The sequence below is a fragment of the Podarcis pityusensis genome (assembly GCF_964106645.2).
Source record: "Podarcis pityusensis genome assembly, chromosome: 14".
Lineage (NCBI taxonomy): Eukaryota > Metazoa > Chordata > Lepidosauria > Squamata > Lacertidae > Podarcis > Podarcis pityusensis.
Window position 1 is genome coordinate 51,140,448 of NC_138039.1, and position 13,894 is coordinate 51,154,341.

At 44.2% G+C, this 13,894-nt stretch overlaps 1 protein-coding gene across 5 annotated transcripts in view; it reads left to right on the top strand.

Annotated features, from left to right (window-relative positions):
• The window catches only part of APBA2 (amyloid beta precursor protein binding family A member 2), a 106,003-nt gene that overhangs the window by 68,551 nt on the left and 23,558 nt on the right, over positions 1-13,894 (top strand). For 4 of the 5 annotated variants that reach the window (XM_080980723.1, XM_080980722.1, XM_080980724.1 and 1 more), the window contains 4 exons: positions 709-789; positions 2,761-2,797; positions 7,514-7,659; positions 12,638-12,673. In XM_080980723.1, coding sequence (XP_080836849.1) covers positions 709-789; positions 2,761-2,797; positions 7,514-7,659; positions 12,638-12,673 — 300 coding nt within the window. The remainder of the gene's footprint in view (positions 1-708; positions 790-2,760; positions 2,798-7,513; positions 7,660-12,637; positions 12,674-13,894) is intronic. The other variant, XM_080980726.1, reaches the window with a different exon arrangement.

Here is a 13,894-nt window from a genome sequence, read left to right on the forward strand (position 1 = left end):
GTTTAGACAAGCCTACCCAGACATGTAGACAGTGGCAGAGCTTCATGCTCCAGCACCGGAGGCAGAGAGCAGGCGGGGGGCTGGCTGGCAGGCATGCATCCTGGGGTGTGGCATGCCGCCCACAGGGGTGTGGCGCGTGTCCCGGAGCATGGTGCGCCGCCCACAGGGGTGTGGCACGACGCCCAACGTGCAGTGGCGGCAGCCATAATGGCACCCCACCAGGATCGTGGTGCCGGGGGCGGTGAACTCCCCCCGCCCCCCTCTTCCTCTGCCAGTGCGTGTAGAATATTGATAACATACTGGTACTTTAACCAGTTTTTCGCTTGTTGATTTTTAAAAAATGTTGCAAATAGTTGGTTTTTAAGTGTTTTTACTAATAATTTTATTGTCTTATTCTCTTTGTAAACCACCTTGAGGTTTTTATTTGTTTTTGTTTTTACAATCAAGTGATGCATAATTTCCCCCCCATAAATGAATAAATAAATAACTCGGGATTTAAACCCAGCAAAAAAACAACCATCTTGAGAGATATTTTATATCTTCTACATTCTTTTAATATGCTCACAAACAGTCAATGGATGGATCAGCCCTTATTTCCACAGTAGCAGCAATGCAGATTATGGGTAGCAGGCAGTGATAGAACGATGCTGCCTTGATCTCCTTCTCCCTGAGCTGCTGATCAGTTCGGTCTTTCTGCTTCTTTTACAGGTATGCAACGGGTTAGATCAGCCTCGGAAACAGCAGCGTTCTGACCTCAATGGACCGATCAACAATAATAATATGCCAGAGGCAAGTACTAGAGGCCAAGGTGCTCTGTTTCCCCTGTCTTGTCTCCATCTTGTATTTCACGTCATGCTTCTCTCTTCCAAAGCCGTGAACCCAGTTAACCCAGAAATTCAGTGGCTAAAAGATACTCTTTGTGGCAGCCCTGAAATCATGGGCCAAGAGAATGTGATTGTTTTAACTGTATCTGGAGTGTTTTTCATGGCATTGTTATCAATGTGCTGACTGACCTGAGCTCCTTTGGGAGGAAGGGTTATGTGGAAATAGCAATAATAATAATAATAATAGTAGAAGTAGTAATAATAATGATGATGATGATAACAACATGCTTACAGCAGGGGTGGCCCACCTGTGCCCCCCCAGGTGGTGTTGGACTGGCCCCAGCCAGCATGATCAGTGGTGAAGGGTGATAAGAGACGTCTGTGGGGCTAGAGGCTGGCCCTTTGTGGTTTGTTTAGGCTGACAGTTAAGGTGAGACATTTAGGGTTAAACTCAGAGAATGTTTTCTCAGAGGTGTGTGGAGGTGTCAGTTGTACACACAAACACACGAGTCTGTCCATAATACTAATTTGTGACAATATAAGCACAGCTTGCCCCCAGATGAGATTTGAGACTGTGCCAGGTTTGGGTTTTTTAAAAAACAGGAATGACACTTGGGCGTTCTGACGCTGATGAGACTTTTCAGAAGTGTGTTGTTCTGAGCTGCAAGCATGCCGGGGAAGTGATGACAGTTTTAAAGAAAATACCCTATTTTTTGCTCTATGAGACTCACTTTTTCCCTTCTAAAAAGTAAGGGGAAATGTGTGTGCGTCTTATGGAGCGAATGCAGGCTGCACAGCTATCACAGAAGCCAGAACAGCAAGAGGGATTGCTGCTTTCACTGCGCAGCGATCCCTCTTGCTGTTCTGGCTTCTGAGATTCAGAATATTTTTTTTCTTGTTTTCCTCCTCCAAAAACTAGGTGCATCTTGTGGTCTGGTGCGTCTTATAGAGCGAAAAATACGGTACATCCATAAAAACAGTGCTAACCAGCAGATTGTACAAGATTAATTTGCATGTGGAGTTGAGCCATGTTCAATAACGCAGAGATTACTTTTTAAGAGGGGTGCTGCTGCTTTTAATCAAGAACACATAATTGTTATGTTGCCAAGCCCTTAACAACTTCTTAATTGTTCACCTTGACCACGCCTAAGAAGCTTCTTCTACTCCTTCCTGCTTCCATGCAGAGGAAACAAACCATAATCTCTGGCTTGGCATTTCATCTAAACTTTGGACTGCGGTGGGTTTCACTCCCCACAAACCGCAGTCAGTAAGGGAAAAAATGAATCTTGTTTGTTCGGAGAGAGACTAACCATGACCCCCTGGTATGAATGTAATGCTAAGCCAGAGATCATGGTATTCTCCCTGCCCAGGGGATGGGAATAGCAGAGCTATCACTTATTGTGATGTGTGAATCAGGCCAATGTCATGTAAGGTAAAGGTAAAGGTACCCCTGCCCGTACGGGCCAGTCTTGCCAGACTCTAGGGTTGTGCGCTCATCTCACTCTATAGGCCGGGAGCCAGCGCTGTCCGCAGACATTTCCGGGTCACGTGGCCAGCGTGACAGCTGCATCTGGCGAGCCAGCGCAGCACACAGAACACCGTTTACCTTTCTGCTGGTAAGCGGTCCCTATTTATCTACTTGCACCCGGGGGTGCTTTCGAACTGCTAGGTTGGCAGGCGCTGGGACCGAACGACAGGAGCGCACCCCGCCGCGGGGATTCAAACCGCCGACCATGCGATCGGCAAGTCCTAGGCGCTGAGGTTTTACCCACAGTGCCACCCGCGTCATATAGTCGCCTAAAATTACGGTAATTATGATGAAAAATGAATGAAAAATGCTTCTGTTCTTCCTTCGCGTCATGTGCATGCATTTTTCATCATAAACATCTTGCTATTTCTATAGCGTTATAAGCTCTTTATTTTTATATCCACACAGACAAAGAAGGTGTCCTCCTTCCCAAGCTTTGTTGATGGTAAGTGCATCTTCATGGGATTCCTAATGTTTATAACATTAAGACTGCAGGGGTGGGGATGGGGAATCCTGACTTATCGAGAGATGATTTATCACGTGCCATGAGATTTATGAGACTTGGGGGCAGCTGTGTCTCCTTCCTGAGACAACCCTGCATTCTACAGCGAGAGAAGGGGAGGGATTGAGAAACCTTTGCAGCTTGAGGGCCACATTTCCAAAAGTGCAGCCTGCCAGGGGCCACATGCCAGTGGTCAGAGGGGCCGGGGTCAAAATTGGGCAGAGCAACAGATGTGACTTTTGAGTGGCTGGAACATGGCCTCTTATCGTTAAAAGCTGGGAGATTTCTGTGCTTACATAGAAGGGAAGTGAGTCGCTTTATTGTTTAATCCAGGGTTGGAGAGCCTGTTGATTCCAGCTCCCATCAGCCCCAGCCCCCTTGGCCAGTGAACAGCTATGATGGGAGTTAGTAGTCCCACAAACTGGAGGTCCAGCCCAGCTTTCTCCAACCTGCCAATCTTGTTACCAAGCCCCAAATATATGCTTGATTTTTGCACCCCAGTTTAGAGGCTTGAAATGAACTAGATGGTCAACAGCTGATTTCCCTATATGGCTTAGACCAGTAGTTCCCAACCTTTTTTTGGCCATGCCCCACCTAAGCATCTCTAAAATCCTGATGCCAACCCCACCCCCGTGACATAGAATTCTTATTATTCAAAGTGAACTCCTATTCACATGGAGGAAGCCTAAATTTCACTATTAATAACTCATTCACAATTTGTCCCCCTTAAAAATTGAATTGCCCCCCTGTGGGGCATGTGTCCTACCTTGGGAACCACGGGCTTAGACTGAATACTGTTAAGAAACTGTGCTTATGTCTTTTAGAGATGGCATTTCTTTTTTTGCTTCCAGCCATTTGGAGAGTACACCTGATTATGAGAGTCCCGTTAATAGAAATCAGTGCAATTTCTATTTTACAGGCTAAATAAACTGGCATTTGGAAGTCTCCCACAGCAAAGCATATTATGCAGACTTATTTGTATGGTTCTAGCACCTCTCTGACTTTGGGACTTTTAATTAGTATACTAATAATTGGTGCTGATGGCCGACCTAATGAAATTAAACTTCTTTGTATGATTGATCTTCACTGAGAATCTTGTTGACAGCAGAGGGTGCAAGGTCCACTTAGCTGTGCCTCATTTGTCCTTTTCTGAGGCTGACATTATGGCTGCTTCTTGTCTTCCATTAAATCTGACTGAGAGAGAAACCAGCTCTTGTTGACGGGTTGTGCATGCAAAAGAAGGCAGAGCTGGCACAGAGTAGAGAGCGCCCTACAGTGCCTTCCTACACGTGTCTACTCAGGAGTCAGCCAGTGACTCACTGCCAGTTAGGTGTGTGTTGAATTTCAGTCATGTGTGTGTGTTTCACCCCCACCCCAACTAACAGGTTTTATTTATGACAAAAGTGATATAAGCTTTTTATCAGAGACTGAATTGTCCCTGGAATATTTTCTTCTAATGCGGCTAAGTCTATAAAAGCAAGGCTATGTATGGTGCTTCAATGTGTAAGAGAGCAATCCGATGCATGTCTACTCAGATGTAAGCACAGCTGAATTCATTTGGACTTACTAGCAGTAAGTGTGCAAAGCATAGCAGCTATATTTGAATAAAAAACATAGATACATTCATCTGATCCTGTTGGGTTCTTTTATACTTTGTCATGTATAACCTGTATGTATTAACTAGGATTGTAGGTCTTGTCTTAATTCAAGCAACTGAGCCCTCTTGAAAGATCAACCCTAAATCCTCCCACCCCCACCCCCATTTTTGCTCCAGGGAGAGAGTAGCTGCTTTGCATGCAGAAGTGACGTCACCTTCAACAACTATTAGAGGGACAAATCTTTGTCTGAGTCCCCAGAGAGCTGCTACCAGTCAAAATAGAGTAGGCCAGCCAACATGATGCCTTCCAGATATTATGCAACTGCAGCTCCTATCCTCCTGGGGCTGAATGGGAATTGGAGTTCAACAGCATCAGAGGGGCACCACGTTGCCTACCCATGGAGTAGACAGTGCAGGGCTAGATGGAGAGATAATCTGACATGGTTCAAGGCATCTTTCTTCATTGCTTTATTGCCATAGAACTTCATAAAAGGATTGTTGTAGCCCAGAGCATCTGGCAGGCACCAGGCTGGTGAGGGTTGTGTCAGCTATGCCTCCACTGTCCCAGCAGTCTCCTGTCCAGATAACCTCCCCTCCCCTGCCCACATTCATTACATGGAGAGACAATGCTCTGCTTCTAGTCTTGGGTCAATTATTGCACTCATTTTTGCTTTAAAAGTGGAGAAACTCAGTCTTATTGGTCATTCTCTCTGCCCTTTGAGGCTCCAGATGGAAGTATGTCTTTTGATTCGCCACATCCCCCTTGACGGCTGATTTATCAGTCTTTTCAGCCCTTCAGTTTTCAGTCTCTTCCTCCATTTCTCTGAACAGCTTCCAGCTCCAGCTGCAGTGAGCATGTTCAGAGCTTCTGTTTCTGTCACCACATTGCTAAAGGGAGGGAAAGTTCTTTCCCTGACACTTGCAACCAGCAAAACCTGGCTAAGGTCTGGAAACATCAGAGATTGCAGGAGACACAGGTGCCTGCAAATCTCAGCACACAAAATAAAAGGTGGCTTGAGATCTCCCAATCTCACCGCTGCACACCCTCCCTTTGAAGAAGATCTGAGTTAATAAGTTAGTCTGGTCAGGAGCCAGAAATGTTATTGTAGCATAAACAAGCAAACATATCATTAAAATGATATGGCAAAAATAAAAAAGCTAAATACACCGAGTGGACTTCAGTGAAGCACCATGATGAATCTTCCATCTGTGCGAGCATTTCAGCTTGTCAGATAGAATGGCCCCCTGTCCTCCCCACATCTGCTGTTCTGTGGGGAGGGTTCTCCTGACCCTCCCCCAAGCCAATGTGAGGGAAATGGGGGCACAGGGGGAGGAGAGGGAGAAGACCCATTGTGCGCATGGAAGTTCATTTGCAGAGATTCTGCTGATGGGACTTGTTAGGTGAATGACTAATGCAGTGGATTTACTCTGAGTAAACATAGCTGGATAAAACTCTCTGTTTTTAAAGAATGTAATAATATAAATTTGCATTTTAATAAAACTTTAGAAAATAAATAAGTGCAAGGCGTCAATCATTCCATTTGTAGCCATTTGGCCAAACATATGCATGGTGGGGACCTATTTGCAGAGAGCTGGGGAAAGTGCAGAAAAGAGCAACTGAAAGCAGCAAGGAATTATAGCCCCTTCTCTCTGAGCAAAGACCAGGGTCCTGCAGAGAGTCCCAGCTAACCTCTGCTCTGGAAAGCTAGGACCCTGTGATAATTATTTTACTGCATTTTAAAGTTGTTGTTGTTTTTATTTTAATGAAATCAACAGCAGCAGCATTTTATTATAGTGTTGGTTATGGAACCTTGGGCACTTTGATAGTCTGGCATATCTGGTAATGCAGGATGCAACATTTTAAACAAATGGTGAAATCTTAGAGCTGGTTGGTACAAGGAAGCGCCTCCAAAGCTACCTCTTCTAACTGCTCCCAGATCCAGGGGTTCATCTCCACCAATATATTTCCCCTTCTCGTTTCTCAGAGCAAAGCAGGTTGGCTGGCTCAGCACCAAGGAGAGCTCATTGTGGGCAACATGGGGTGCATTTAAGTGTGAGGGTTATTGTGTTAGTTTCCCTTGTTCTCTGCTGCAAAGACTTGTCCTCCTGTGCTCAGGTCCTGCTTACAAGTTTCCTGCAGGCATCTAGTTAGCCACTGTGAGAACAGGATGCTGGACTGGATGGGCCATTGGCCCAGTCTTATGTCCCAGAGGGCATGCATTTCACTGCCATTACTTATGAATCACCCCTAGCTGGCCAAGGTTTCTCTACAACCCTTTATTCGCTTTGTATCTGCTTAACTGTCAGGACTGCCCCCAAAGGACCATGGGAAATGGAATTGGGTGACATTCGCAAATCTGAGGACTTTTTGGTAGTTTTTCAAGGGGCAGTTTCCTCCCAGATGGCATGTGGGATGAGGTTTGGCACTGGTGGAACAGTGACTTCAGTCATATTATCACCACCACCCTGCACCCTCTCAAGAACTATGCTATTGGTGTGTGTGTTGGGGGAAGTGTGGTGGCCCCTGTTCCCTCCCCTCCTCCAAATGCCCCAGAATACTGCAAAGGGGCCGTTCTGGGGGGGGGGGGGGATAGAAGAACATTAGAAAAGCCTGCTTGAAAACATCTCCTGCTTTTAAGTATCCCGCATTTCTTCCTCCCCCCCCCCCCGCCTCCCTCTTAGCTCAGCCTCAGATTGGGGAGGATGGTGAGAGTTTTCTCTTCCTGACTCACAGCCCTTTCTTTGGGGAGGTGAAATTGCCATTAAAATGGTTTGAAGTTGGTGTTGTTATATCTTGCCGCTAAGTTCTTCTGCTTTACTTTTAATTTTAACACTGCTTTTTGCTTCCTTGTTCCCTGACCCACAAGGGCATGGGCCGAATGCTCTTGTTTAAATATTTGTTGCTGCTGTTGCGCTGTGCTCTTTGCAATTAGCTAGGCATCTACAGCAAAAGGATAGTCTATTGAGTGCAGTGTGTGGAAGTACGCTCTTCCTTGCTCCGTTTTGCCTCTCTGCTGCTCTGTCTTAGGAGAGAAATAATTGCCTGCCTTCTGGCTTTTTAGTTCCAGGACCTTGCGAACCCGAAGACCTCATTGATGGCATCATCTTTGCAGCCAATTACTTGGGCTCCACGCAGCTGCTCTCGGAGCGCAACCCCTCCAAAAACATCCGAATGATGCAAGCCCAGGAGGCGGTGAGCCGCGTCAAGGTAGATGTTTTCGATCCATGGAAGAGGACTTGGGATCCCTTGATGATTGAACTCAGAAGAGTCAGAAACATCTGCTCCTCGGCATCCACAGCAGAGGATTCCCGCATGGCTGTGGCAAAACCCTCTCGGCTCCCACCACTGCGTTAATTTCTCTCTCCCTGCTACCCAAACTGTGTGTGCAGCCACTGAGCAGCAGAATATAAATAATGCACAGGTTCTTTCAAAGTTCCCCCAAATCAGAGTAACAGCCAGTTGTGGCTTTCCAGGCTTGTGTAGCAAAAAGCTCAGATAAATGCTTTCGTATCCTTGTATGTTGTGGATATCTTAGTGTTGCTTCATCATTACTTTTGGTGGATGGAGGTGGAAGGGAGTATCTATATTTTTATTTTATTTTTTATTTATATTTTATTCCAGTGGGTTACAGTAAAGTAAATAAGAGAAGAAGAAAGAAGGGAAAAAAGAAAGAGGAAAAAGAAAAAGGATGCATAAACATTTTAAAAGGCAGGGGAAAACAACAGTAACAAAATAATAATAACATATAATAACAATAACAATAATTTACAGAACAATGTAGTATACAGGTTAATGAATAAACTTATTGTTTCCCCCAGGTATATGTTGGTCCATGGGTCACTATGGTTTTGATAAATACGTTCTAAATATCATTAAATATGTCCATGCATATGTCCAAGCAACCCATTCATGGGTTGCAAGAGTTGTCGTGTCACCAATCCATTGATTGAAAGGGGCCATATTTCCTCCCTGCAATATATTACTTTCAATCTTTTTGCAGGTATAAGGACAGAGAATGTCTATATAATGAAAAGTTGAAAATAAATGCAGAGGAGAATTACAGATAACCACATGTAAAATCACATCCAACGACATCTTGGCCAATCCATTATTAATTTATTTCATAAGATTTGTACATCGTTTGATTGGTATAAAAAAACCCCTCAAAGTGGGTTACCAAAGTTTTAAACAATAACATTATCAATAAGAAGAATTAACCATTTAAAGCTTTTACAGAATTTAAATCAACAATAAACTGAAAACAGATTAAAATTTGCATCAGCTTTCTGAATACTTGGGTAGACTTGACTAAACAAAAATGGTTTTAGTAGGTTTCAAAAAGAGCAGCGTGAGGGTGTCTGCCTGATATCAATAGGCAGGGAGTTCCAAAGTGCAGGTGTTTCAAGCTCTTACAAATGTGGAACTGGCATCATGTGACACCTGTAACATTAGAAATTATGTTAACATAAGCAAATACAAAAGGCCCGCAATGGAAATTGAGTGGAAAGAGGTGCGTAAAAATAAAATTAATAAGGGGCCAAGCACAACATCAATAAGAAGAATAAGAATAAGAATAAGAATAATGTTCAGCCTAAGCTTACTGCATATTGGCAATAACAGAGTTGGTTAGCTAAATTACCCATTAGGTACAACACTAATGGGGGGGAGGGGAGGGGGAAAGCTAGGGAGGGAGGCACATCTGTGAAATTGCCTTACCTGCTGCTCCTAGAAGTTAGTCTGAAACACTCTTGAATCTAAGCACTGCCTCTCTCCCCTGATAGACATGAGGTCTAGGATCCTTGCTCTTTAAGAGGCATGGATGGAACAAAAACTTGTATTATTTATCTTTGATTTTATTGCATTTATATCCCATCTTTTCATCCAAGGAACTCCAAGTGGCGTACATGGTTCTCCCCCTCCTCATTTAATCCCCACAACAACCCTGTGAGGCAGGAAATGCAGAAGGGAAAGCAGCCCTCTCGCCAAAAGGCTTCCCCAGCCCTGGTGCAGACCCACTCCTTCATCTGCCCAGTTCCTGCTGCTTATGCAGGTTCTCTCATTCATTCATTCATTCATTCATTCATTCATTCATTCATTCACCTTTTCTCCCAAGGAGCTCAAGGTGGTGCACAAGGAATTGTCTGTTGTTGCTTGGCTAGTAAGAAGGCTTCTAAATAGCCCACAATAGCTGTATGCGCAAATATCTTAACTTCTATTGGGCTGGTAAAGCATATGCCAATATATCATTGGAGGTTCATTGGAGGCGCTTAAACAGAGGTTGGTTGGATGGCTGTCTGTCGGGGAAACTTTAGTGCTGATTCCTGCATTGAAGAGCATTGGACTAGATGACTTTTGGGGTCCCTTCCAGCTCTACAGTTCTATGAAATACAAATCATGAAGATACTTGCAGACATTTGACATTTTTGTGGTCAAGGCACCTTGCACAGCCCAGTGTTACTAAATCTCAGCATTAAATACAGGTTAAAAGTGTCACTGCTCATTCTCGTTAGAGAAATAGCATTTCCCCCTTTTAATTGCTTTCCCCATTCCGGCTCCTAATGAGTGGTTTGGCTTTCAAGTAAAAAAAGAGAGAAACTGGCAGCCACAAACGAAACTTGATTTGTATTGTGCCAAAGTGCAGCACTGTTTATCAGTTTCAATGCTGTCTGGTTTACTTTGGTAGGCAGTCTCTCAAAGACGGTTGGCTGCTGCTATTTTAATAGCGGCTCAATACTGCATGCAACTCTTCATAAGAAGGGGGCAGCAAAACTATCTTGTTCTTTCTTTTTAATTTATTAAATAGAGTAGAAATTTCTGCCCCAATTGAGTCCTCTTTTCTTGCAATGAGATGTTACTGCATTTGCTGGGTAGCCTGTCTCATTTCAAGGACTCATTTCAATAATCAATTCTTTATTGTGAAAGATAACACTTACAGTCACTTCTACAGCTCTGGAGACATATCCACACCAATCTAGCATCTTGGCAGCTATTCCCAGGTCCACACTCTATGGCGCAGTTGCAGCAACCCGGGACCACTCTCTCTCCACCAGTTTATGTACCTTCCTCTGACAGACAGCACACTCACAACCGGAAGCTGTGCCTGCATGGAAACTTCCTCTGCTCATTCTGGGAGACAGGGGTGCAGAAGGGTGTGGGGGAGCACCTGGCTCTTCACTTACCTGACCAACTCTTCCTCCTCCTCCTCTTCTGGCTCATTCTGTGCTCCACCCTCCAGCTCTGAAGCTTCCCCTGCTTTTGACTCTTGCCTTCTGGCCAAAACAGTACCCCACAATTCACTGGTCCCCCTCTCCAAGTCAGGCTCCAGCCCCGCACCCCTTCCTTGACATCTGATTAAGAGCCTCCTGGAAGGATCTGGCTGACCACCATGTGGATGCTGGACTAAAGGGACCTTTGGTCTGATTTTGTTGTGCTGTTACAAATGTGTACCTGGACTCACATGTGCACAGCCAGCACTCCTGTGAGGTTTCAGTTCTTTTGCTGGAATTATGATGTTCACTTGTTATAGACATGTTTTGACCTTTAAGAATCTCTCACACAAAGAAATAAAGAAAACTTGGTTTATTATATAAAATAGGAGTGAACGACTATATAAAAATGCTGCTTTAGACAGCAAAGTTACAGTCTGCTCTGAGTAGGACGAGCCTTGGATATAACCTTATGGTTTACAAGGAGCTATGAGCCTACAACAGCCTTCCCCAATGAGGTACTCTTCAGAAGTTGTGGAACTCTTGACTCCCACCATCCCTGAACACTGACCAATCTGGCTGGGGGTGATGGTAGTTGGTGTCCAAGCATCTGGAGGGCACCAGGTTGAATTATGACGCTAATGCCAGTTTAAGCTGCCCCAGAAGCATCTGAATTTGTTTTGATATTCTATCTTAATGGAGAATTTATTTTAATATGTATCCCTGCCCCCCCCACTTTGTTGGCTGCACTGAGGGCCACAGAACTTATCCAAGTCTTGGGTGGTTTTTTTAGGTTAATTTCCTTTGCAAAAGTGGAAGAAAGAGGCATAACTCACTGATAGAGCACTGATTTGGCATGGGAAAGTTCCTAGGTTCAATCCCTGGCATCTTCAGTTAAAATGATCCTACAGCAGGTGATGGGGAAGATTTCTGTGTGGGACCCTGGAGATCTGTTGTTAGCCCAAGTAGGCACTGCTGGACTAGACGGAATGTGTGGTCTGTGTCAGCTATCTTCTTATGTCTCTGGAGGAGGGGCTGTAGTTATGTGGTGAATCCCGTGCTCTGCATGCAGAAGGTCCCAGGCACAATTCTTGGCATTTCCAGTGTATCTGGGCTGGATAAGGCTCTTCTTGTCTGAGATTTGGAAACCCTTTGCCAGTTGGGCTGGATAGAGCATTGGTGGGACTCCAGTATATGGCAGCTTTCATACATTTGCTTGTATGGCCAATCTGGAGAAAGTTTGAATCTTTTGACATTTGCACAATTTGTTTTTTATAGGATGGAGGGATCTTGTACATTTCCCCCACTTGCTAAAGTCAGAGAAAGAGAGCCCAAAAGGGGAAGGTTTGCAGGAAACTAAGTTTGTGTGGACAGACTGAGAAGGAACTGGGGTTCAGTTTTGCTAAGTGACAAGTTGAGAGGCAACTTGACAAGCGTTTGATAGTATTGGGACTAGCAATGTGATTCTTGACATAAAAGTGGGTGTGGTTTTGACAGGCATGTGGAAGCTGTTCCTGCTTTCGCTCACTAGTCCTAGACTACATTCACCTCTGACCTGATGACACCATTGGGTTATGTGGGCTGGGCTACAGCAATATCAGAATGATCCAGCTTGGAGGATTAACTCCATGTCCTAGGATACAAAAGCTTGGTTTCTGCATTTGGATATTAGATGGCATGGGATTTGGGGGTTCACTGGAACAGATTGGGGTTGCAACTGCATGTGTAGTATGGAAATATAATCTGCAGCTAAGATCAACAAAATTATGCAGCAGTTTCTGTAACCGATGGATGATACTGACACACATGTACACACATATAAAGACCAGCAATAGCCTTCCTTCCTTTATTTCTGTAGATAATAGGTTTGAGAATCTTTTGATGAAAGATTTCCCTGACTTCACATAATATCTCTTTCTCTCGTTTTCTTTTTGTGCATTTGTCTGTTTCCCTTTTTATTTTTAAATGCTTCTCCCCAGAGGATGCAAAAGGCAGCTAAAATCAAGAAAAAAGCGGTGTGTAGACTGTTTTTCTTGAATGCTATTGTCTGTTTTACATTTGGTTATTTTTGTTGTTTATGTTTTCTGTGGTCTTTGTGCATCCTGGAGTGTTGTGTCTCTCATTGTGGATCTTCGTCAAGCTGTAGCTTTCTGTTTTTGCTCATTTTAAAATGCAGTTGACCAGATGGAGTGGGAAAGATTGGTTGGCTTCATCAGAGACCTTCCCATTTTCGCAGGGTTGGTTGGTTTCATTAGAGAGTTCCCCACTTTCCTGCTAAATAACTCCTCTTTTCCTCTGTGGCTATCCATCCTAGTGAAATGGGGTTTTTTTGGGGGGGGGGGTGATTTTGTTGTTGTTCTTGTTGTTTTGCTGAGCCTGGATAAACATCACATTTTCCTCTTGCAGGAGTTTATTTCCATCTGACATACTTTATTGCTTTTTGGAGGAGAAGCAGCCAAGACTGGTGTTGCAACCCAATATTCATTAATATTTACGATTTATTAGAGCTTATTTTGATACCACTTAATCATTTCTAACCAGTAAACATACACATTTCAAAAAACATACATAACCAAAAACACAGAGAACTTCCTTAAAACATCTGCGGGGATAGAAAAGTCTTTGTCAAGCACCTGAAGTTCAGCAGGGAGGGGACTTGGGTTAGTCTCACCTGGGAGGGAGTTTTGTAGACTTGAGCCCACATTACTGCATGCACAGCTTATGGTGGATATGGGCTGTACATGGGGAACCAATATATACAACTTCACACCATGCATTTGAAGCACATTCAGTGCACATATATAGCATATCGCTTTTTCCAAAGAATACTGGGAACGGTAGTTTTCCTCTCTCAAAGCTACAACTAATTGCCAGTTTGTTTTTGGGCCCTGTTTAAGGTGTTGGAAGCCATAAATGACTCAAGCCCCAAATATCTGAAAGACTGCCTACAGCACCTTACAGAACTTCCTGCTGAGAAGTTCCTCCACCCTCAGAGGCTCATGGGATGGTGGCCTGGGATCAGGGCCATCTCTGTGGCAACCCTGTGGCCCTGCCTTCCCACAGAGGTGTGTCTGGCTCCTTGATTTTACAGCTTCTGGTGAATGCTGAAAATGAGCCTCTTTGTCCTGACATTTGACACTTGAAGTAGATATTTTTAGGACCCACTTTATTTTTGTGACATTGAACAGTTTTTAATATTGTGTTTTAACGTTGTAATCCACCCTGGGACCTTAGAA